The sequence below is a fragment of the Cyrtonyx montezumae genome, unplaced genomic scaffold, assembly GCF_038088225.1.
Source record: "Cyrtonyx montezumae isolate F1298 unplaced genomic scaffold, pur_monq_1.0 scaffold_4, whole genome shotgun sequence".
Taxonomy (NCBI): Eukaryota; Metazoa; Chordata; class Aves; order Galliformes; family Odontophoridae; genus Cyrtonyx; species Cyrtonyx montezumae.
The window spans coordinates 14,025,916-14,049,877 of NW_027072045.1; the positions used below are offsets into that span (position 1 = coordinate 14,025,916).

The following is a 23,962-nucleotide window of genomic DNA, read 5'->3' on the forward strand; positions in this document are numbered from 1 at the left end:
TCTGCCTGTAGTGAGGCCCTGCTGTGTTGTGCTGCGGTGAGCCTGGGTGCTGCCGTGTAGCAGTGACCACGCTGTGCATTTGGGCACCACCACAGGTGTTGCTGCCCTGCAGCAGCCCATCTCAGGGCCATGTCCCATGTACCCGTGCCCATGCGCAGTGCACATCCTTTGGGCCTTTGCTGCTTGCTCACCGGGCTGCCGCGAGCCAGACTCTGTTCACCCCCTGAGTTTTGCTGTCAGCCCCCTTTGCCAACAGTGAGTTTTGTTGCTGAGTTTCTGCACCCCTTTGAGGGCAGGCCACATGTTTTGCCATTGTGTTTTTGAATGGCTCTTTTGTATTTGCTTGTTGGGCAGCTATTATTGTGTATTAACACCGGGGTGTGTGCGCTTTGTATGACCGCATGTCTGTTTCATTGATTCCATCAGTATTATTTTGTAATCGTGTGTCTCTGTGATTGAGTTAGTGCGCAATTCAGGGCTCCTGTGTATTGAATAATGATGTCAGGGATCGGGTTGTTTGACTGGGTAATGGCCTTTTTTCAGCCTAGTAAGTGAATGTGTCCTTCTCCTGTTTCCCTGCCCCGCTGGGGCAGGATGACTCACGCTGGGTGATTCCCTGGGGTGCTCACACGCAGCTGGAGCACCCCCTGGCTCCAAGCTCTCCCTGTGGCATGGCTGCATGGGAATGTCCATGCGTGTGTACGTCTTTTTCTAAGGCCATGTCAGTGTTTAAATGTGCATGTGCCTGCTAGAGCACTCAGGAGTTGGCCTATGGGCTTTGGATAAATCTCCATGTGTCCTAAATTTCTCAAAAAATGTATGCAAGACTGTACTGTGTGGTTCTGCATACATTTCAGTCCGTGCAAGGATCTACAAATGACCACGCATGGCTACAATGAAGTGTGTTTCTTCCTTTGGAAGGATCTCCTGTGTGCCCATCTGTTCTAACACGCAGGGCACCATGGTGTGTGTGAGTACCTGACTGGGTGGTGGTCTTTTATATCTGCATGCATGGCTGTGGTTCTGTGCCAGCTGCATGAAGCCAAAATGTGTGCTGAGTGCTTTAAAGGTGCCATGAGTCTCTGGGCTCGTGCAGTGGCTGCTGACGTGTGTGCTGTGCACTGCTGCCCCAAGTGCAGCCACATTTGGTCCCTTGGAAATGGGCAGGAGCAGGGTTATTTCTCTGCCGATGATTGCGTGTCAGTGCCGCACGGATTTATTTGTGCTGTGCACGCAGTGTCTGGCACTGGGCTGCTCTGCACCTCCTCGCCACAAGGGTTTGGCCGGCAGCACTCAGCCAGACAAAGCCTGGGAGAAGGGCTGTGAGAGGTCTGCAGAACTTCTAGAGAAAGCCCTCAGCTCTGTCCTGGCACTAGAGTGCCCCAGAAGGAGAGAGCCACGGTCTCTACCCACTAGATCTGTGCAGCTGGGATTGGGCAAGACAGTGAGTTCAGTCTCTGTCGTTCAGTGAGGCTGCAAGCAGATAACTCCCTGCTGCCTCTCACATCAGCCTGAGCCTTGCTCCTTCTCCTGCCTCCTTGTGTGTGTGCTCTGCCACTCCTTCCCCCCATGCTCCTGCCCAAGCCCCGCAGAGCCATTCAGGGCTCCAGCAACGCCTGCCCCGCAGCATCCTAGGGTGACGGGAGGGAGAGGGAGGGAGCGAGGGAGGGAGCCCTGCTTGGAAGTAATTGGAGGCTGTTAAACAGAGGAGCCCAGCATATCACTCTAGTAATGGAAATAAATTCCATTGTATTTGCATTTTAATTTTCCACATAAACAAAGGCGCGGAGTGTGCTGGCTTCGCCAGAATCACCGGCCAGAATTTAATTAGAAATGAAAAGTTTATAGGGTCCTCTTTAATGCGATTAATGCACAGTTAACATTTATCACATACATATGCTGGAATCGCCTTTTTTAAGCAACCACCGGCCATGAAATGAATTTCTTTTCAACTTTTTTAGCGTGCGTGAGGAAGGCTGTCTCTGGTGAGGCGGTCCAGTGAGCACACTCCTGACAGCTTGGTAAACTGCAGCCCACAGAGGCTTAGCAGCCCCCATCCTCACCGAGGAAAGTTCAAGGTGGCTTAGAGGGAAGCATGGTCTAGTGGTTAAAGCCCGAGGTTGGGAGTCAGGGGATCTGGGTTGTATTCCCAACTCTGCCACATGCTCGCTGCATGACTGACTGGCGCTCAGCGTCTGTTTCTCAGGGTGTTAAAGAGAAAAAAGAAATCGGCTGGAAGAAGATATCTCAGCCCCAGACCCCCACGACTCTCAAGCTCGCCAGAAGCTGGCCCAGCCCTGTTGCGTGGGGCCTGGCTCACATCCTGCGCCATGCTGGGGTTAGGGACACTTGGAAAAGCAAGCCTTCATCTGGAGAAATAGTCACTGTTCTTCTCTGTGGAACAAAATATGGAGACAAAGGGTTGGAGCTGGGCCCACGTGCCCTGCCAGGAAGGTGTACCACTTCTCTCTTGCTCTGTTCCCTTTCTTCCCACATCACCACTGCTGTCCCTTCCTTCCTGGCCGTGTGACAGATGGTGTCGGCAGCCACCCCCTGCTCCCACTCTTCCTTCTCAGGCTCACAGACAAGAAGAGCAAATAAACGAGGCCCATGGACACACAGCATTAGCGTGTTAGGGACACAGCAGGGGAAGGAGGAACATGAAACCTCTATTGATCCCTTGAGGAATGATGTCCCTTCCTTATCTTATCAGATTCTCTTCACTCTTCAATTATAGTCTGTTGAAATTGGCCTCTTAACCCAAACAAGATAGCCTGGGTAACAAGGAGAGGAGTGGGAGGGGAGGGGACAGGAGGGCAGAGTCCGGTGTGTTAAGCTATGGCTCTCATTAGAAATAACTCCTTTGGTGACACCCCAGCCCCAGTGCCCCAGGTCCCCCTTCCTGCAGCCCTAGGTCACGTATAGGAAGAATAAGTACGCATCCGAGCCCTTCCAAATGCATCATGCCGCATGTATTCCCTTAGATGTGCTGGGTGCCCCCTTCAGGAGGTGTGTAGCACCATGCCTTGGCTCTATCCTGTGCGTCCTGGCAAGCAGCCGTTGGGTTGAGGCATTGTTTCCATGTTTGGGTTCTCCCACAGCCAGCTCCATACATTCACTATAAGCCTACACTCCCAGCCAGACATGTTGCCCTAGTGATACGCCCACACTCCTCCTCATACACATGTCATGGGGTAAGGGGGAATGTCCAACCCAAATATCCATTACACAGAAGATTGTCTGAAGGAACAATAGGCACTCAGCAGTCTAGCTGCAGAAATGCATGCAGTTTTCCATGCTCGAATTACATCCCTGTGCACAGAATGAGCCAGCAGTGTATTCAAACCTTGCGAAGGTTCAGTTTGGCATAGTGCTGCTCTGAGCTACATTTACTCTCCCAAAGACTCTGCTCCCTGGGATCTCTTCATCCCCTGCCTTTGGTGTGCCGAGGCACTGCCCTGTTCATGCATCTACCCCAAGGAGCCATGCTCCCTTTGGTTTCTCACATGTGCAGTCTGCTGCCCAGCACATGCTCCTCCCAGAAATTCACAGCCGGACATGCTCACCCTGTCCCCATCCTCACTGCCTCCTTAGGCACAGACCCCAGCTCAAGAATGCATTTCCTGAAATTGCTGAAGCCACAGAAGGGAGCTGGATGGCAGCACTGGGAGGCTGCATTCCCTTTGGCATAGTGGCCAGGACCGCCTTATGTAAACTGCAGTGTGTCTCATTTGGCAATATCCAACTCACATCTGCTTTAGCCTTTCACTTCATCATCATCTCCTGCCCTTTCCTCCCACTGGTGCCACCCAGCAGTGCTCACGCGCTCTTCATGCTATAGCTGTCTGTCTGTCAGAGGCAGCACCGCAAATGTTGTCTCTTTAACACCCTAAATTTGCTGTTTGTTCAGCAGGGAGAGGGGATTTGTGGCATTACACATTGTCCACTTTGCCCTGCTTGCTCAGCCCTGACCACATGCACATGGCACATCCCAGCCAGGCATCTCCCTGTGCTCTCACAGTGTGCAAATGTGGATTCGTCTTGAAAAATATTATTCTTTCCTCTCCTCTTCTCTTCTAGATCTCCTCCCTTCCCTATTGATTTTATATACAAAGGTTTATGTATTTTTTCGTATGCATAATTTCTGTGTAAATATATAATTTTTCAAGTTTGAAAGCCAGAATTTAGGCAACAAGGAGAGATCTTTCTGGGCTTGAATCTAGGCAAATATTACCAGCAGGCACTGTTACATAGCTACGTTGTGCTGCAGATTTTCAAGGCAGATGACCAAAAATTGTTGAAATAACTGTGGAGAAGCAGGAGCATGCTGAGAGGCAGTGGTGGGCACTGTGGCTGAGCAGATTTCCCTTCTCTGTGCCACGTAGCTTTGGCCAGGACTGGGTGCTAAACCCATGCCCTGCCCTGTAGAGAGCACAGGGCTTGCCTTGTAAGGGAGGAGAGTTGTTCAAAATGAACCAAAACAAAGAAAAACTAAATTGCCCCCCAGGAGAAAACCATCAGTAGAGGCACACTCCAGCTTCTCTCTGTGCACATGCATGTGTGTGCGTTGGAGGAGCCGCAAATTTCAGAAGTGCCGATGGGATGGCAGAGCTGGGGGGTGGCAGCAGCAAGGAGTGGCTTGCACAGGCAGGGACGAGGCACCAGAACCTGCTCTCCTGCTTTAGCAGTGAGGTTGGGGTAAATGTTTCATGTGTAAGTGTGTTCTGGGAACTTACAGCCCGCTAGCTCAGGCTCTTGGCATGTCACTCTTTCTCCTTTCTGTCAAAACGGGTACATGCATAAATCCCAGGCCAGGCAGAAGACAAAGGAATATCTTTCCCCGACCGCATTGCCTGTGCTTCCTGGAGCCCACCAGCACTTTGTGTCACCATCTATGATGTGCCTGCCAGGAGATGCATGTTCTCTGACATATGCTGACATGTAATACCCAACCAGTGGGCACATTTCTCCAAGGGTACAGATCTGCATTCTCCGCAGTCTCCATATGAATGTCCTATAAAAAGCCACAGAATAGCACTATCTTTCTTCCTTCCCATGCCACCCTGAACACCCCGACCTCTCACATTTGCCTGTGATACACATAAATGTGCCCCTCTGTCTCCTATCCCGTCTGTCCTCCGTACCTAGAAGGAGAGACCTGTTCTGTCTCTATGACTGAAACATCATGAATCCATCCTGCTGTTTTTCACACCCAACCACAGCTATTTCTCTCCTGTGGCTCCAGGATTAACTATGGTGTTGTCCATTTCCCAGCGACAAGGGGTCTCGTTACAGGGTTATTGATTGGTCTTCACGCAGACAGATGAATCTGCCTTTGGTCTCCCCACCAAAATCCACCTCTGTATGGGCTGATTGTCACTGCTCTAGGGATAGGATTTCACCAGGAGACCACCCTGCATGCAAACATCCTTCACCCAGGCCACGGATGGTAATAAATGGAGTCAGGCTGAGCCATAATAAAAGCAATTGAGTGGGTTACCTGTGCAGACGCGAGATTTATACCTCCTCATATTTGATGTGATTGTTTTATTGAGTTCTCAGTGCAGTTAGGGTGCAGTTTATTTATTTATTTATATGCCTGCTTATCGAGGAAGAGTGGGAGGCTGTCATGGTCTGGCCAGCGTTCGCCTGTCAGATAGGGCCCAGAGAAGAGAGCTTCCACTTCTGCTCTGCCATTTCCTACACTTGGCTTTGGTGGCTAAGCCCTGGCCTGATGTCTCATTGCTTTTATTGAACATACGCATTTGCTTAATCCCTGAAACCTTCAAGGCTGTCTGAATTATGAGTCTAGTAGATGCTAAGGTGAGAGTGTAAAGAAAGGCACATGTGTATGGTGATTTTCTAAAAGAACCTCTCAAAAGAAATTCCTATTTACGCTGTGACTGTTTTGGACAATGGGCTGTGATCTATGCACAGAGCCTCTTTATGCTACTGCAATAGAAATAGGAAGCACCAGCATTGCTTCTGGCTCTGTCATCACATGTGAGCATTCAGAAATATTAGCAGGTGCAAATTGATTGGAAATGAATATTTGTAAGTGCGCTCTGAGGAGTTTAGAAACCAAGTGATTAGATTTGTGATCTTCAGCTGGGTAGATAGCCATGTATGTGCTACCACATCAGCTCTCAGTTACTGGCACTAGAGAAAATTGGAGGCTGATGCTGAATATCATACTGTCTAGTATTCCATCACAAACCTAACGGTGTTTGCTGTTGGTTTTCCAGCTCCTCTAGCCAAGCAACAGCATGAGAATTTTAGTTTTCATTTAATAGCGGATGTATCCGTGGCTCGTGGAGGCTCCCTGAGGACTCAAAGGGCTGCATTGTTGAGACCTTTTAAAAGTTGCTTAATGGGAGTCAGGTATCCAAATCCCTTTTAAAAATTAGGGTAAAAAAGAGAAAACAAGTAAAAACAAACCCATGTTGTATTACTGGTACTCATGATTTGTATGCCAGTAGCAGTTTAGGGCTCTGCCTTAACGTTTTTAATCAGCCGGGACTGGTAAATATGTCCTTGCGTGTATAGGCTCCAACAGATTAATTGCTATTACAGTGGAAAAAATCCTCATTCCCATTAGCTCTCAGTTTAAAGAATGATTGTTTGGGAGCAAAACTCAAACCTTTCTGGCACTTTCAGGAGTAGTAATCATTATCAGAGCCATCTACACACAGATGGGATTTCCTGGAGTCCTAGTTAGCTGCCCTGTTGTCAGGCCAGTGACAAATGCTTTTGAAAGTCTCTACCTCCTCATTTACAGAGATCTTTGCCAAAAGCAGGATCCCTAAATATTTTCCTGATTTTAAGTAGCGAGCCTAAACACCATTTGAATTTCAACATGCCTTAATTAAAGACCATGATAAGTTAATCTAAGCAAGGCTCAGCCTTGTTCAAATGTTTTGAAGCTCCATCTTTTGTATTCGAGAAATTTGGAAATCTTTTGTTTGAACAGGCTTTAGGATCAGAGACAGATCTTTTTAGATACTCAAGGCATGACTAGAAACATGACTTTGTTTTGTATGCATCGCGTCATCATATCATAAAGGGTCCAGCTGGCCCGCTGGAGTATTATCTATCTCTTTAGCCAATGCAAGATTATTTCTTATTGTATGCCTGCTTGTGTTATTAATGCCATGCAGTTATATATATTCCAAGAAATTAGGAATTCCTATGGGATGCAATCCCACAACTTAATGGACCTCCATATCAGGAGGTGCCTTCTGCTACCATTTGAATGTTTCTTTTCTTATTTCCCTCCTTTCATTCCTGGCTATGCTGCTTTGTTTAAACGTGAATAATTTGTTTCCTGTTGGATGGACTGTGTCCTTCAGATGACTATATTGTTCTCACCATTCCGTCATTGCTTGGCCAAGCCACTTATATTTTCTCCTCTTTTCTCCCAAAGCCAAATGAGTTTTTTCACATAATAGTGATTCTGGTAAATGAGGTTTAGCTCTATAAGACTCGTTCACCCAGCGCTGAAGTGCAGCTACCTCTGTAACAGAAAGCAGCAATCATTCACCGGATGCAAAAGCTTGGAAATGTTTAACTTCCAACAAAGATCAACCTTTCTGTATGTCTATACAAAAAGGAAGAGCTGGGATTTTTTATGACAAAGGGACCGATGTGGTTCTGCACTTCGAGGTTCACAGAGCAAGGAGCTCAAAACTTCCCATTACAGTCACTTCTCACAACCTGCCTCTGTTGAGCTATCTGTGTAATATGAAAATTAGAAAAAAAATGCAACCAGCTTATTGTAGCTACCACCATACAACCTTCCAGTGGCCAGATATGAGGAATAAGACAAAGAGAAATGCTGCGGGCATTCATTTACTCCTTCAGCTGCAGTAACATTGTCTGTAACCTCTGCTTTATGAGCCTGTCCTTTATTTGCAATGATGAAAAGAAGATAATACCAGGTTGTGTCTGATGGAAAAGAGCCTGAATTTAAAGGACTGCTTTCCTTGTAATGAAGCCCTGTGCGACCCGATTGCCTTCATTGCTCAGCTGAACGCAAATGCCGGTAGAAACCTTCTTCCTTGAGTGCATGCCCTGCCTCAGGAAATTGAGTTTGCTGGGATCCCAAGGTTCTCGGTGTGAAGCAGGGAGGGACAGCCTACAAGAGCTGCTGAACTGTGTTGGTGCTGCCAGACAAGCCCCCTTCACCCTCACTTTGCACCAAGCTGATGTCAGTCAGAGGCTAACCCAGCCTACGTGGCCAGGCTGATCCCTGGCCTCCCCATTGAGCAAACTGACATGTGGCTGCTAAGTGCTGGCAGTGGCTATAGGTCTGCGTGACACACGCACTTGCTGGTCATGAACTGTGCCATTTTCCCAGCTTTCACTGCAGACCACGCCACCATCACTGGTTGGGGTCAGTCTGAACAAGCTGCCATTAGAGGTACTGTGCACTCTTCAGACTTCTCCCTGGCACCATGGCCTGCCCTAAAGAATTCCAGATGAGTTGGCAAAGATGGGGAGAGATTCCCAGGGACTTTGGCTGTGATGTCCTTTGGGGGATTTCTAAGCTAGGTTGGTGAGAGTGACTCAGAACGCTCTGTTTACGTAACACTCATTTCTTCCGCATATGACACAGACTGTGCCCTAACGCGCCTGCCTTGCTGCAGACCTGATCCTTGTCTTGAGATACGGCATCTACCTTGCTGACAGCCTGCCCAGTTCTCGCCCTCGTGTGGGCAAAAGCCTCGGCTGACGGAAGAGGTCTTTGCTCTGGTTTAGAACCTTTTCCTCTCACATGTTGAGCTGCACGGGACGTATTAAGAAAAGATCGCACAGTGTTTTACAGAGGTAGCTAAAACCCGTCATTTTCATTTCCTAGATGGTAACATTCTCCTAAGGAGTCTGTGTGACCTGAGTGAGACCAGCCATAAGGTTAATGGCAGAACTGGTGAGAGAAACCTGACTCGCAGAGTTTGTTCCTTTGCTCCAAACTACAGGCCTGCCAGTGGCCACACAGTGTCCTCACACTCAGTATTTCACCACACAAGTGCATTTCACTGCTCGTTATAACCTGAATCAATGTGTCTGGCTCCCCATATGTATTTTGTAAAAGCAGTCACCATGGGAGGCTTTAACTAGGAATCATTAGCCGATTGTTAGATAATGCAACAGAACGCATCTTCCCAAACTAAGCACATAACACTAGAAATCAACGCACACTCAGTACTTAAGAGAAAATTGAAAGAAAATCTAACAGCTCAACCAAGATAATGTATCCACTAAACTCTCTGCCATGGAGCATTAGCTAGATCTGCTTGCAGGAACCTAGACCCAAAGCATACCCAGGAGGAGGCTGGTTGAACTCCGTAAACGCTCTAGCTTTGGTATTCTTTGAAAGAAGACCAACAGGGAGTCCTCAGTACTAAGCACAGCATTGGCCGAAAAGAAGTTATGTGTGGTTTGTTCTGCTCTGCTTTAGTCTCCAAGAGAAGCAGAAAATAAGGCTTAAACTACAGTGTCCATTGCACTGCTTTCAGCTCAACCATGATGCGCTCCGTCCTGTTCCCACTAAGATACATTGTCTAATTGAAAATGTTTTTCAAGGATGACTGTCTTTCCATGAAACTGTGTTCTTAGGCTAACTGCGCATGCTGCAAAACAGAGCAAGAATTCCCATTAATGTCTGCAGACAAGGCAGGAGGCCACCACAGGGCTTACAGCAGGCTGTGCGTGAAGCAGGCTGAAGTATTCTAACCAGGGTGACTGAAGATAACGTGGATATACTCACATGATAGATGGAAAAGTTCTTGTGGGAAGTAAGGTGCTTGAGGGCTTTGACATGAACATTAACTGCTGACTAAAAAATTAAGAGCTTCTGTCACTTCCCAGCTTCTCAGTTACATGCGCTGTCTGTATGCCTATTTACACAAGTACATGTGTGTATGTGTTTGCTTGCGTGCACAATAGGGTTATCATGCAGAGTACCCAGTGCATTAAATGGGAGCAGGGAAGCTCCTGATGATAGCTGCTCTGTCTCCACCCCGCCAGCCCTGGTGTGGTTTGTGCACTGACTACTGTACTATTTGTCCAGATTTTTTTGGCCATAGTTATAACAAGACAGAGGAATGTTTTTTTCCTGAATGTTGAGGACGTCATTAAAACATAGCTTTTTGCTCTAGTTTGTAGCTAGCCTTTACCTGTGTTAGTTTGGAGTGAACAAGTTTCAGGTAAAGCTCGGTGGGAGTTACGGGTGTCCCAAATGTATCCTGATAGCGCCGGTGCAATGCTGACGGATCGGCGCAATGCAGGTCCAATTCATGGACCACAAAAAATAATTAATGGAAAGTAAATTAAAAAAATGTTCTGGGGAGACTTTAAAAGTGGAATTGAAGCAGCACTGCTTTGTAGTCTTTCACCTTAAAGATTTTGTTCATGCTAGGCTAATACTGAGGATGACAGAAAATAAAATGTAATACAAATGTTTTTGAGTAATCTTCCAATAACCTGAGGTACTTTTGCCCACATACATGGAGATCCTCATTCAGTATTTTCAGCCTTTCTGGGATCGGAGATAACTTTTCCTGGTGGTCTTGGGTGCCAGGCAGCTCTGACAGCTCCAGACATTGCGCCAATGATGTTTTTGCTTTGTAAACTCCATATTTTGAGAAAATACAAAAGCACATTTCTAGCAAGTTGGTTTCAAAACTGACATCAGTCTATGGCAGCTCAAGGGTTGGAGTGTTAGAGGAGCTCCAGTTTGCGACCGTACAGTGGGTAAGGGGAGCACGCTGTGCCATTAGAGAGCATTTAACCTGTTCTCCAGATTTACTTTGACCACAGAAGGTAGAAAAAATGTGTTTGCCTTGCAAACCAGCACTCTGCTCATGTGTCGTGTGCAGAGCCAGAGAAGTCACTGCAGTTTGCACTGCCCGCGGCCACAGCACTGGGCCCTCCTGCACTGCCGTTTCCTATCCTCCTGCAGTGCTTCCCTGCTCACAGTGCCAACCTTGTCTTGCATGGACCCGAAAGTTCTGCAACCTGCACTTGTGCCTTGGCACTTGTCCTTGGTGGCTTCACACTCAGACGCCAGCAGAATACATATCAAATATGGTGGTTCGCAGCCGAGCCTCTCCAGCAGCGCAACTCTTAACAGTTCCAAAGCCCTCGTCCTTCTTAGAGCATTTTACAAACACTGGCCAACCAACATCCGTCCCTCCTCCAAACTGCATCTCTAAGCTGGGGAAACTGAGGCACGCGCTCGAGCCCTGCTGCACACCGGCTGCACAGCTGAGCGCGGCGCCCGGCTCTCAGCCTCTTCACTGGGACTCCACAGTCCCGCGTGGCACCGAGTGCAGCGGGCAGGAGCTTTGGGGAGTGGGGGGTCTGCAATTATCAGAACGCCCGAGCCAGCAGAGGGGCACACCACCCCTGCTGCCCACAGCCCCCGCTGTCCCTAAGCTCCCCTGTACCTGCGGCTCAGTCCCTCCCAGGGAGAGCGGGCGTCCTTCCGCACTGCCCGTGCGAGGTGTCTGAATGTCAAACTGTTATTATTTCAGTACCTGACTGAGAGAGGAGCAGAGACCTGGAGGTTTTTTAGGAGGGTGTATAATTAGCCGATCAGTATTATGTTACCCTGTTCATAACTTAATAACCATTTTAATACAGATGGCACACACAGGGATAATTTCCTAGGGTAGCCTAGCAGTATATTACAGAGACAGTGTGTCTGAGGGAATCTTCCTTAGCCAAGGTACATTCCAGCAGCTAATTCTACCTGCTGTTTTCAAGATGATTTGGGATAATTCCATATCATTTGCAAAATATTAAAACCCATTTATATAGAATGCCAGGTTTAGAAATACACAGCCTGAGTTATTAGACATATTTTGATAAATCTGCCACGTAAAGCGCAAGATAAAAAATACCGCTGTGTTTTCCCTGCTATTTATTTTTTTCTTCCCTTGCTATAAATACACCGGATTTTTAAAAATCTGGCTAAACTCGCTGTATATCAAGAGGACAAATATACTGACGCGTGTGGTTTTATCTATGTAGGCACGAGGAAAATCTGTGCACGTTTATGCACACCCTGTGTACTTTCATTGCAATGGGAGCTCCGTGCATTCGAGATTGCGTGCAGAATTTCCCGGCCCTACACCCTGACACCCTGCCGGTTTTGGTGCCCATGTATGTGCCCCTTGCCAGCACTCCCGTGTCCTTGTGTTTCTGGAGGCTGTGTTTCTGCAGCCACACTCGAGGTCTGTGCAGAGACACTGCCCTATGTCGGGGGTGACTGCTGTGCCCGTAACAGCGTTCCCGAAGTGCGCAGCGTTTGGACGCGCAGTGGGCAAACATCCGAGCACCTCGCGGCAGGTTAATACACGACCCTAAGTACCGCGGGCCGTTTCCGCCCGTATCTATCATTTTCTGCCTGTCACACCGTTACTTTTGTCACCCCCGACCCCAGCCCCCACCAACGACAGCCGCACCCCGCAGCAGGGAACGGGCGGGACACACGCGCTGCCGCGGGCCTCCCCAGGGCCGTGCCGTGCCGTGCCGTGCCCGGCCGGGAGCGGGGCTGCCAGCTCCGTTCCGATCCTCGCTGCCGCGGGGGCCGCTCACCCGGGAGGGCCTCCAGCAGCCCTGCCCGAGCGGGCCCGGCTCGGGGCACGGTGAGTCCCGGAGCGCCCGTGGGGTCGGGGTCCCACCACGGGCGGGGGCCTTCGGGGGAAGGACGGGCGAGCCGCGCCGCGCGGGGCTGTGGGGCTGGGGAGAGACGAGCGAGCCGCGGGCTTACCCTTACCTGTTTATGGAGGAGACGCTGGGGACCGTGTCGTTGTCGCAGATGCCCTCTGCCAGTAGCCTGTCCCGAATCTCCCAGGCGAACATGGTGGGGTTTTGTCTCTTGTACTCGGCGATTTTATCCACTACTTTGGGGGTCGCTACTTTGGGTTTGGAGCCGCCGATCACGCCGGGCTTGATGCTCCCCGTCTCGTAGTACCTGCACGCAGAGCGCGGGGGTCAGCGCCCCGCAGCGCCCCGCGCCCACCGGGATCTGTGCCCCGGGATGCGGCTCCGCGGGGCCCTCGGGGCTGCTCGTCGCCAGGGCTCGCCCTTGCTCTCTCGCTCTCTCTCTCTATTTTCTTGTTTTCTTTTTTTTTTTTTTTAATTTTTTTTTTAGTGTGTGTGTTTTTGAAGAGCGAGCAGCGCTGGCTTATTTACTGCTTTCCTCGCCGTGCTCTCACACACGCCTTTCAGGCCCGGGCACCGGCAAACAGACCGGAGCCCCCTGCCCGAGCGCGGGGCCGGGCCGGGCCGCGGGCAAAGCCGAGCGGCAGTGCGGTCCGTACCCCCCCCCGGCCCCCGCCTGCAGCCCCGCACGGCCCCACAGCGCGCACCCGCATCGCCTCTCGCCGCATTCCGCACTCGGGGCCCCGCGGCTCGGCCCCGGGGACGCCGCACACCGCATTTGGTGGCGGAGATTTATTTCCCTTCCCTGATGTTTATTTATTTACCCGTGCGCTTGCTAAGGCCGCCTACGGATCGGTGTGAGTTGGGTTTTTTTGTTGATGGCTTTGGGTTTGTTTGTTTATTTTTTTTCTTTGTCGCTCTTCTATCGTGTTTTTTTTTTCCTTTTTTTTCCCCTTTTTTTTTTCCCCATCCCTTCTCCCTCCCTCCTCCCCGTCCGCAGCCGTTCCTTCCCGCAGCCCCCGGCCCGGCGCGTCCTCCCGCTGCTGCGGGGCTGTGCGTGCCGGGGCTGCGGGGAAGCGGCGGGAGGCGGCGGGCAGCAGCGGCACGGGGGAGGGAGCGGGAGCTGGCGCGGTCCTTACCTGCCTAGGATCTTGCTGACACAGCCGTGGCTGACCCGCAGCTGCCTGGAAATGTCACAGGGTCGCACCCCCTGGTGAGCCAGCTCCACTATCCTTTGTCTCACCACGTCAGGTAGGGGCCTGCCGTTCACAAACACCCCCCCGAGCTGGTTCACACCCCCGTGCCCTGCTGGGGAAAGAGAAATAAAAAAAACACAACAACCCACGCACCCCAGAAAGACACCGTTAGTCGGGGGCTCTTGGCCACGCGCGCTGCAATAATCTCTGCTCGCTGCGGTGCGTGGGGGTGAGGGTCTGGGGGAGGCGCGGTGAGGGGGCAGGGGGAAAAGGGGAGAAAGAGAGCGGGTGTAACGAAATGAAGGGAGGAAGGGAGAGAAGAAGGGAGAAGGACGGAGAAGGAAGGAAATCAATTGAGAAAGAGAGGGATGGAAAGACAGAGACAAAAAGACACAGAGAAAGACAGAAACACAGGGAAAGAGAAGAAGGAAAGAAAGAAAAAACAAAGAGAAAAGAAAGAAAAAAGAATGACAGAAAAAGGGGGAGAAAGAAAGAGGAAGAAAGGAGCAGAGCTGAACGCGGGCGGTGAGGTGACACATAGCGCGGGGCCCCGTGCATTTCCCGAGCCGCCCGCACAGCCCCGCACGCCGTGCCCCCGCCCCAGCCCGGGACGCAGAGCGGTTCCCCGGGGCCGTTGTCACCGGGAGAGGACGGGGTGAGCGCCGGCCCCGGGAGCTGGGAACGGCTCCGCTCCCAAACTCCGCAGCCGCTCGGCGGCCCCGGGCAGCCTCTGCTGCGGTTCCCCCACTTTCTACTCCGGCGCTTTCCCTCTCCCATTTAATTTGCTTTCCACGATTTTCTATCGCATTGTCAATTACAGTTACCGGCGACCCCGCCCTCCCGCAGCCCGCAGCGTGTCCCCGCACAGCGCGCTGTCTCCGGTTATTTTCGGATGCGCGTTGAAGGGATTCAGACGGAAAAAGAGAAGGAGGAAGGGACGGATGGAGAGGGAGGGAGAGAACAGGGATCGCCGCGTGTCCCGCGGCCGGGGCTCGCCTGCCTACGGACCCCTATCTCCTCGGCTTTCGATCTTTAAAAGAAAAATCATCCAGGGGAAAAAAAAAAAAAAAAAGCAAACAAAAAACCCCACAAAATCTGACAGACTCTCATGAATCCTTTTTTGTTTTGTTTGTTTTGCTTTTCTTTCTTTCTTTCTTTCTTTCTTTCTTTCTTTCTTTCTTTCTTTCTTTCTTTCTTTCTTTCTTTCTTTCTTTCTTTCTTTCTTTCTTTCTTTCTTTCTTTCTTTCTTTCTTTCTTTCTTTCTTTCTTTCTTTCTTTCTTTCTTTCTTTCTTTCTTTCTTTCTCTTTCTTTCATATAGAGATTTTTTTTCTTTTCGCCACACGAATCTGTATCAGTGGAAATTCATTCAGGGGAAAAAAAATCAAAACGGTCCGGTTTTGCCCGTTTCTCCCTTTGTGGGCGAAACCCCGCTCTCCCTAATCCGGGACCACATCGCTGATTTCCCGGCTCGTCTTTCCCCGCCTCGAGCAATAGCGGGCGGGCGGCACCGAGCGTGCACCTGCGGCAGCCCGGCTGCACCCGCATCCCGCTGATAGAGCTGTGCCGCGCCGTCCTCCCGCCCGGCCCTAACCTTGTGCACATCCCTCGCCGCGAGATCTTTGTTCGTTCCGCACTTCGCTGAAAAATGATCTGTTTGTATTTTCGCTGAGGTTTTTTTTTTTTCTCCCCCGCTTCTGACACTGACTTATTGGCTCTGAACTTAGTGGAAACTCTCATTGCCCTGCGATCGATCCGAGCCCTCTCGCACAAATAGAGTTTTTTTCCGTCTCCCCCCACACACTTCAGGAGCACCTCGCCCACCCTCCCCTCCCCCCGCCGCTCCTGCCCCACGGCCGAGCCGTTCTCCGCATTCTCATGTGGCTCTTCGTAAATTAGATGCGGGGTGTCGGAGCGAGGTGGGGGGGGGTGGATTTGAGTGCCCCCGCCGATACCGGCGGCCGTGTGCTGTGTTCCTTCGTTTGTTCTCAGCCCCTCCGCACATGTTGCCTCTAAAGTTACCGGACGGCAATTTCTTCGGCAACTCCGCGATAAATAATTCAAAGGGCCTTTTAGAACTCACATTACCGAGTATTAAAGGGCAACAGATGCAAAAAAAAAAAATAAAGATTAAAAATTAATAATTCAAATTCTTGCAGCGCGGCTGCGTCTCGCAGGACTCGCAGAGCGCCGTGCGGGGCTGAGCGCCTCGGCCCGGGGGGGGTTCGGCTGTGAACCGATCCCCTTCGCTTATGCATCTGGAAACACAGCGCGGGGAGCAAATGGAATGTCGATTTATTATTGTTGGCGTCGTGATTACGAATTTAATCGGAAGCTCAAATCGTTGCCGAGTGCCGCTGAGCTTCCAGCAGCGAGAGCGGCTGTGCCGCGGCTGCCGCTGCCGGCCGCCCGCACGCTCCGAGCGCGGAAATCCTGCGGCCGCTGCGGGGCGAAGGCAGCGCCGTGCAGGACGAAGCGCGGGGCAACCGCGCGCTGCTCGGAATTAAACGCCGCGTTTGAGGCGATGTGCGCTGGAAATCGTTAATTGAGGAGCAGGAGAGCAGCTGCCTACAGCTGTCCTGCCAAGCGTTTCGGGAGCCGGCCGTGGCTGCGTCTCTGCTCCTTCTCACGGCAAAATCGGATTCGGTAAACTCGGAGCATTTCTGATTTGTGTCTTTTCGGTTTGTTTTTGTGCAGCGGGCAGGGCGTGTCCTCAAAAGTTTCGGTGTCAGAAGTTACAAATCGCTCTCAATTATTCATCGCTTGGCTCGGGATGCTCTCAATCTCGGCTTTGGATTTGGATTTGTTCTTTTGGAATTATTTTCTCTCCGTGCGGTGAAATTAAAAACCCCGAACATCCCTTGCTACGCGCCCTTGGCAGAGGGTCTCTTCGCTTCCCTTCTCCTCCGTTTAGAGAAAGAAAGCCTCTCTAAGGTGAAAGCACATCGCGGATCCCTTCCCCGTGTGCTTGCAATGCGTTCTGAACGCCCGTCGCGGACGCGGTACGTGAGCGGGCAGGAGCGGGGCTCCGTGCAGCTCCGAGGCCGCCCGCTTCCCAGCCCCACCTCGCTCCGTTTCCCCTTTAAAGGCAGCTGAGCCTTTAAATGAACCCCACGAACGGGGGCCCGGAGCCGCCACGACCGAACCGCTGTGAACGTGGAACCGGCATCTATTTGCCTATCTGCCACTGACAACCGAAATCGAAGTAAAACCCCATCAAATCCCGGGAAAAAAAAAGAAAAGAAAAGAAAAGAAATCTGATTTCGCATCCACGAACGGTCGCGGGCAGCCCTTGCCCCGGGCACGGCGATGGAAAGGGACAAAAACAAAAGGAGCGAGGGATAACGCCGCGTCCTCCGAGGGCGGCCGGGAGCGGCGCGGGGTCCCGGGAGCGCGGGGCGGGGCGGGCGGAGCTCCCCGCGGCCTCGGGCGCGGGCAGGGGGAGCTGGGGCCGGAGAGGGGCTGCTGGGGAGGGATGGGGGCACGGACGGACGGGAGGCAGCGCAGCGGAAGGAGCCGGGCTCCAGTACTCACGGTGCATTGCTGAGAAGGGGTCTGCCTTGCAGTGCATATCCATGGGGAGGCAAAGGAAGGGGAAGAAATCGGCTGAAGCCGCCGTGTCGCCTCTAAAACTCAACTTCAGGACTTGGGGGAGAAAAAAAAAACCAAACCAAACCAAACTAACAAAAAAAAAAAAAAAGCAACCCAAAATAACAAACGAAAGCAAACAAAAATAAAACGGGAGCGAAAAGCAGACAGAGGGAGAGGAGCGCGAGAGCGGCGCCGGCCGGGCCGGGACACGGGGCCGGCGCTTCCCGGGCGGGCGCTCAGCGGGGGCGGCGGGGGCTCGGGGCTGGCGGCGCCGGGGGACGGGCGGCGGGCATGGCTGGGGTCCGGGGCCCGGCGGCGGGGAGGGGGGCGGGCGGCGCGGCCGCGGCGCTCCTGCAGCTGCTGCTCGGCTCCGGGGCAGTTCGTAAGTTGGCGGCGGAGTAGCAATCCCCGGGAAAGCGGCGAGCGGCGGCCGGGCGCGCCCCTCCTCTCGGCCGGGCGGAAGCTCCGGCGCCCGGCGGACTTGCGCCCGAGCGGGAAGTGCTTGCGAGGAGCCGGGGCCGGAGACTGGAGCCTCCTCTCCCGGTGTGTGTCTCTCTAAAAGCCGCAGCGCCCTCAGCCCCCCGCCCGCCTCCCCGGAGATGGATGACTTGTCAGACAAAGGCAATAGATTCCGACACTCTCTGATTCGCCAGCGCGCCGAGCCGAGCGCGGCGAGGAGGGCCGGGCCGCCGCTCGGCGCGGGGGGGCCGCGGCCGCCGGGACGCGGTGCGGGGGCGGCCCGGTCGCCGCGGGGCCCCGGAGGGCGCGGAGAGGGCGGCCCGGCCCGGCCCGGCCCCGCCGCATCACGGAGCTCGGCCTGCGCTGGGCTCGCCGTGCTCCGTGCCAGGCTGCCGCTGCTCGCACGGCCCCGCTCGGCGCTTCGGGCTCCTTGCTGCCGGAGACTTCGCTCGTGCTGGAGCGAGGAGGGGGTGTCCATAGGCATCGGGGCCAGCGGGAACGGAGGGAAAGGATAACAGAGAGAAAGGGAGAAAGAAGGGAATAAAGAAGGGAAGAGGGAAGAGGAAAGAGGAAGGAGGAGAGGGAGAGGGAGAGAAGGAGGGAGAAGGAAAGAGGGAAGGAGGGAAGGAGGGAAGGAGGGAAGGAGGGAAGGAAGGAAGGAAGGAAGGAAGGAAGGAAGGAAGGAAGGAAGGAAGGAAGGAAGGAAGGAAGGAAGGAAGGAAGGAAGGAAGGAAGGAAGGAAGGAAGGAAGGAAGGAAGGAAGGAAGGAAGGAAGGAAGGAAGGAAGGAAGGAAGGAAGGAAGGAAGGAAGGAAGGGAAGGAAGGGAAGGAAGGGAAGGAAGGGAAGGAAGGAAGGAAGGAAGGAAGGAAGGAAGGAAGGAAGGAAGGAAGGAAGGAAGGAAGGAAGGAAGGAAGGAAGGAAGGAAGGAAGGAAGGAAGGAAGGAAGGAAGGAAGGAAGGAAGGAAGGAAGGAAGGAAGGAAGGAAGGAAGGAAGGAAGGAGGGAGGGAAGGAGGGAGGGAAGGAGGGAGGGAAGGAGGGAAGGAAGGAGGGAAGGAGGAAAGGAGGGAAGGAGGGAAGGAAGGAGGGAGGGAAGGAGGGAGAGAAAGAGAGAAAGAGAGAGAGAGAGAGAAAGGAAGGAGGGAGGGAAGGAAGGAAGGAAGGAAGGAAGGAAGGAAGGAAGGAAGGAAGGAAGGAAGGAAGGAAGGAAGGAAGGAAGGAAGGAAGGAAGGAAGGAAGGAAGGAAGGAAGGAAGGAAGGAAGGAAGGAAGGAAGGAAGGAAGGAAGGAAGGAAGGAAGGAAGGAAGGAAGGAAGGAAGGAAGGAAGGAAGGAAGGAAGGAAGAAGGAAGGAAGGAGGGAAGGGAGGGAGGGAAGGAGGGAGGGAAGGAGGGAGGGAAGGAGGGAGGGAAGGAGGGAGAGAAAGAGAGAAAGAGAGAGAGAGAGAGAAAGGAAGGAGGGAGGGAAGGAAGGAAGGAAGGAAGGAAGGAAGGAAGGAAGGAAGGAAGGAAGGAAGGAAGGAAGGAAGGAAGGAAGGAAGGAAGGAAGGAAGGAAGGAAGGAAGGAAGGAAGGAAGGAAGGAAGGAAGGAAGGAAGGAAGGAAGGAAGGAAGGAAGGAAGGAAGGAAGGAAGGAAGGAAGGAAGGAAGAAGGAAGGAAGGAAGAAGGAAGGAAGGAGGAAGAGGAAAATAATTAAATTAAAGAAGGAAGAAAAACAGTAAAGGAAAGGAGGCAAGACCTTTTATCTCTTTGTACCAATAGATCGAGCCCATTTCAATTATTGCAAAGTTTCCACTTGCACTTTTGAGGAAAAAGATTTCGACTTCCCACTTTCCACATGTATTTTTTTATTATTTTTATTTGTTTTTACTTTTTTTTTTTTATGTTGAGCTAAAGTGGGATTTAAAGATTATTTCACAAGCTGTTATGCAGATAAAAAAAGACGTGGCTGCGAACTAGCAAGGAACAGTGAGAGGGGAAGGAACGCCTTTGAAGCTGAGGACCAGAGGAGGGAGGACGAGGCAGAAACTGCTGGGAGCTGAATTTTGTTTGCAGACTACGGGCTGATCACCCCCTGAAATACATTTCTCCATCTCTTCCTCCTTCCCTATCCCTCTGCTATCTGTCACGGAACGGTCCCTTTGTTTTCTGCCTGGTTTAAGTAAAGAATCTCGGAGAGATCTTTATGAAATATTTTCCACTGTCTCATAAATCATTTTGGCACTTCAGCTGATGTTTTATCTTTCTGTCTCTCCACTCCCGTCTTTCTTTCCCTTGTGTGCAAAAAAAAAAAGGATGATTTGGAAAAAACAACAAACCACCACTGACAAACCCCAGCAGCCCCTTTTTGGCACCGCGGGGGCTCGATGCAAAGTGAGGCAGCGCTCTCCTCGCCCGCTCCGCTCCGCCAAGAGCCGCGACAGGCGCAGCTGAGTCTCAGAGCGGTCGCCTGCAGCCCCTGGGCGCGTCTGTGCTCCGGGTCCGTGCCACGAGCGGCTCTTCCCGGCCCCGTCGCCGCTCCGAGCGCGGGCGCGGGGCTCGGGAGCGGCCGCCGGGAGCTCCGCACCGGAGGGGCCGCCCCACCCAGCGCACCCCGCGGCCGCCCCGTCCCGCCCGCCCCGCCACTGCCGCTGTCCCCGGCCCGCTGCGGGCCGCCCAGCTCAGGGGGCGGAGGGCAGGGCCGGGCGCAGGTGCGGGGCAGCGCCCGCCGCTCCCCGCCGCCGCCTGCAGATGGCGCCCGGCGGTCGCTCGGCGGCGCGGGGAAAGTTCGGGGCGGCCCCGGGACCGCACCTGCCCGGGTGCGGCGGGCGCTGCCCCGCACCGGCGGCTGCCGGCAGCGCGCGGGTGGGAAGGAGCCGTGCGTCCGTGCTCTCAGCCCCGCCGCGCCCGGCTGCGGCCCGAAGCCGCCCCACGACCCTCTCCCGCGAGCGGGTCGGACGCTTCTCCCCTTCCACCTTCTGTCCCCTCTGCTTCCCGTCCGCCTCGGACCGGGGCCGAGAGGGAAGGGGAGGGCCCGCCGGCAACTCCGGGTGCGAGGGCGCGGTCTGCGGCTCCGTGAGCACCTCGCTCCCGGCCCTGGGGCCTCTGCCTCCGGGCCCCCCACCCTGTCGCTCGCCCCTCTCCCCGCGCAGCCCCCCGCACCCGCAGCGCGGCTCCATTCCTCGCCGAGCAGCCCAACTGTTGATCGGTCGCTCAGGGCACGGCCTGGTGCTGCGGGAGGCCGGCGGAGCTGAGATTTATTCCCGAGAATGTGTTTTGCTGTGGCCTTTACACTCCTAACTCTGCGTCCCTGTCTCAGTGAGGAGGAAAGCTGGAAGAAGTGTCTTAGCAGCTGGAGCCGTGAGGCCTGCGGCAGGGCAGGGAGAATGGGCCCAGGGCGTCCGGGTGGGTGTGTGAGAAGCAGGGGGAGGGAGAGAGAGATAGCAAGCCAAGAAAAATGGCAGGGAAAAAAAGAAAAGAAGAAAAGAAAAGAAAAGAAAAGAAAAGAAAAGAAAAGAAAAGAAAAGAAAAGAAAAGAAAAGAAAAGAAAAGAAAAGAAAAGAAAAGAAAAGAAAAGAAAAGAAAGAAAAGAAAAGAAAAGAAAAGAAAGAAAAGAGAAAAAAGGAGAAAAGAAAGAAGGAGGAAAGAAAGAAGGAGAAAAGGAAAATAGAAAAAAAAGAGAAAAGAAAGAGAAAAAAGCAAAAAGGTCCGCACGAAGTGTGGCAGGAACACAAGTGTGCAGCGCTGGGGACATGGGAGCGGCTCCGGGCCCCTACACTCGCGGCCGGAGCTGATGGGTTGTAGGACTATCAAAGCGACAGTGCCAGGAGGTGAGGGCAGGAAGGGGGACCAGGTGATGTGGTGTGTGTGGAAGGGGAGGATGAGAAAGCAAGCACATTTTTCCTTCTTTCCTTTTTATATCTTTTTTTATTTCTTCTTCTTTTCCCTTTTTCTTCTTTTCTTTTCTTTTCTTTTCTTTTCTTTTCTTTTCTTTTCTTTTCTTTTCTTTTCTTTTCTTTTCTTTTCTTTTCTTTTTTCTTTTCTTTTCTTTTCTTTTTTCTTTCTTTTCTTTTTTTCTTTTCTTTCTTTTCTTTTTTCTCTCTCCCTCTTTTTTTTTTTTTTTGTATTTCCTTTCCCCGTCTCTTTCCGTCCCCTCCTTTCTGTTATTCTCTCAGAAGCTCCGACGATCCCTCTTCCCTAGCCCAGCCCCCCCACCTCCCCCCCCCAAACATTTACACTTCAGAAGAGCCGCCTGCCTCTCCGCGGAAATTTCAAGAAAAACAAACTTTGGGGGGCAGTTGCGGCGATAAGTATCTTTCGATCGGCGTCACTACCCGGCGCTCTGTAGCTGACAAAGCCGGGGCGTTCTCTGTTGGTCCTGTTCTCCCCGGGCCCTGGCTCCCCCCGCAGCACGTTGGCTCCCCGCGGCTCATCCCGCCCGGCCCGGCCCGAAGGCGGCCCCGGGAACAAAGGGGTTCGGTGCGGGCATCCCCGGCCGGGAGCTGCGCTCCTGCCGTGACCCGAGGAGCTGCCGGCCCTCGGCCCGCGGGTCTCCCCTCCTTGTCTCGTCGCTGGGCGATGTCAGCCTGAATATTGGTGATTGGGTGGGGTGGTTCAGCTCTGCCCTAGCGCTCCCCCACCACTATACACACGGATTTATGGGATAAACCTGCGCTTAGCGTCCGCGGATGTTTTTCTGACCCGTGACAACCAATTTCGCGTCGCGTGAGAAAACCAGGGGTAGAACCCGACCTGCGAGAGGACAATTAAGGCGGGGGCGCGGGTCCGTGGGGTGGGGGTCAGCGCCGGGGCCTGCTGAGGGCTGCCCCCGCGAAAGCCCCGCGGGCGGCTCCGGGGGTCGGAACGCACCGTGGCCCGGGGGGTGGGGGAGGAGGGGGGGTCGGGTCTGCGGGAGGGCCGGGGCTGCTCTGGGAGGCACAGGTTAACACACAAACGGCGAGTTAGGCTTTAAATGAACGATTAATAGGGAAGGGAGAGCAAAAAGAATGAAAGCCCCTTTCTTCCCCTCCCCCCGCGTCTCTGAGCCCCTCTCTCTCCGAGCACCTCTGGTCACGTTGGAGGATGAGTTTTTGGAGAGCTTCTGGTACAATATGGAGCACCACGGGCTGCAATTTCACACTCCACAGCACATTCCCCCTAAAGCTACTTTCTTTTTTTCCCATCTCAGACCCCCTCGTGTCTCCCCCTCTCGCTTTCTCTCGCTCCTTTGTGAGCCATGGGTGGGTTCCATGTCTGGGGGACGCGGGGCCGCGGTGGGGCCGGGGCTGCGGGCCGAGTGCGGGGCGTGCGCCGGGGGGGCCTCCCCCCCGCCGAGCCTGCTGCTGGCTTTCCCCTTCTCTGCATTTGTTTGCCCTGAATGGTAATAGCCCACGTGTGCTGCTCTTTATTCAGTCACCGACACTTTAACCTCTCCTCTTTACAAGAGAGCGTTCGCCACAAAAACGAGACAAGCTGGAGACCTTTTACAGCCTCATTGAAGGGGGAGAAAAAAAAAGAAAAAGAGAAAAGGAAAAGAAAGGGAAAAAAAAAAAGGAAAGAAAAAGAATGAAAAAGGGGAAAAGCCGACGATGTGAAGAGACACTTCTGAAACAAAGCCGCCTCTCGGCGCACCGGGCCGGCCGGAGTCGGGGCGAGCGCCCCCATCGGGCCACGGGCAGACGGGGCCGTGGGCTCCCGCCGCCGCTCCGCCCCGGAGCTGCCCTTCCCGTCCCCGCCGGGCCCAAGCAGCCCGAGAATGGCGGCTCGGGGGCGGCCTCGCCCCCTCCTTTTGTCTGCACCCCGCTCCCGAGCCTCGCACGCTGCCGGCCCGGGAGGAGAGGGGGGACCGCCGCCGTCCGCCCGCGGGAGCCGGGCCCGCGCGTGTGCGGTGCCGAGACCCAGCTGCCTCTTCCCTCTGCCCTGGGCGTGTGAGCCCCCTCTGCTTCGCCTCCCCCCCCACCGAGATGTCTTTTTGTGTCCGCCTCTAATTTCTCCATAAAACTCCCGATGAGTGAATTAGACGCTTATTAAAGCCTCCTTTTAATCAGCAGTAATGGGAGACCCTCCCTCCCTCC

The 23,962-nt window shown here is 53.3% G+C and overlaps 1 protein-coding gene across 4 annotated transcripts in view; it reads right to left on the reverse strand.

Annotated features, from left to right (window-relative positions):
- PAX2 (paired box 2) overlaps positions 1 to 23,962 on the reverse strand; it is a 91,624-nt gene that overhangs the window by 63,106 nt on the left and 4,556 nt on the right. For 2 of the 4 annotated variants that reach the window (XM_065746287.1, XM_065746289.1), the window contains 3 exons: positions 17,398 to 17,508; positions 13,809 to 13,974; positions 12,782 to 12,979 (listed from right to left, as the gene is read on the reverse strand). In XM_065746287.1, the coding sequence (XP_065602359.1) occupies positions 12,782 to 12,979; positions 13,809 to 13,974; positions 17,398 to 17,508 (475 nt within the window). Of the gene's footprint in view, positions 1 to 12,781; positions 12,980 to 13,808; positions 13,978 to 17,397; positions 17,509 to 23,962 lie in introns of those variants that run through there. The other 2 variants (XM_065746286.1, XM_065746288.1) reach the window with 1 other exon arrangement.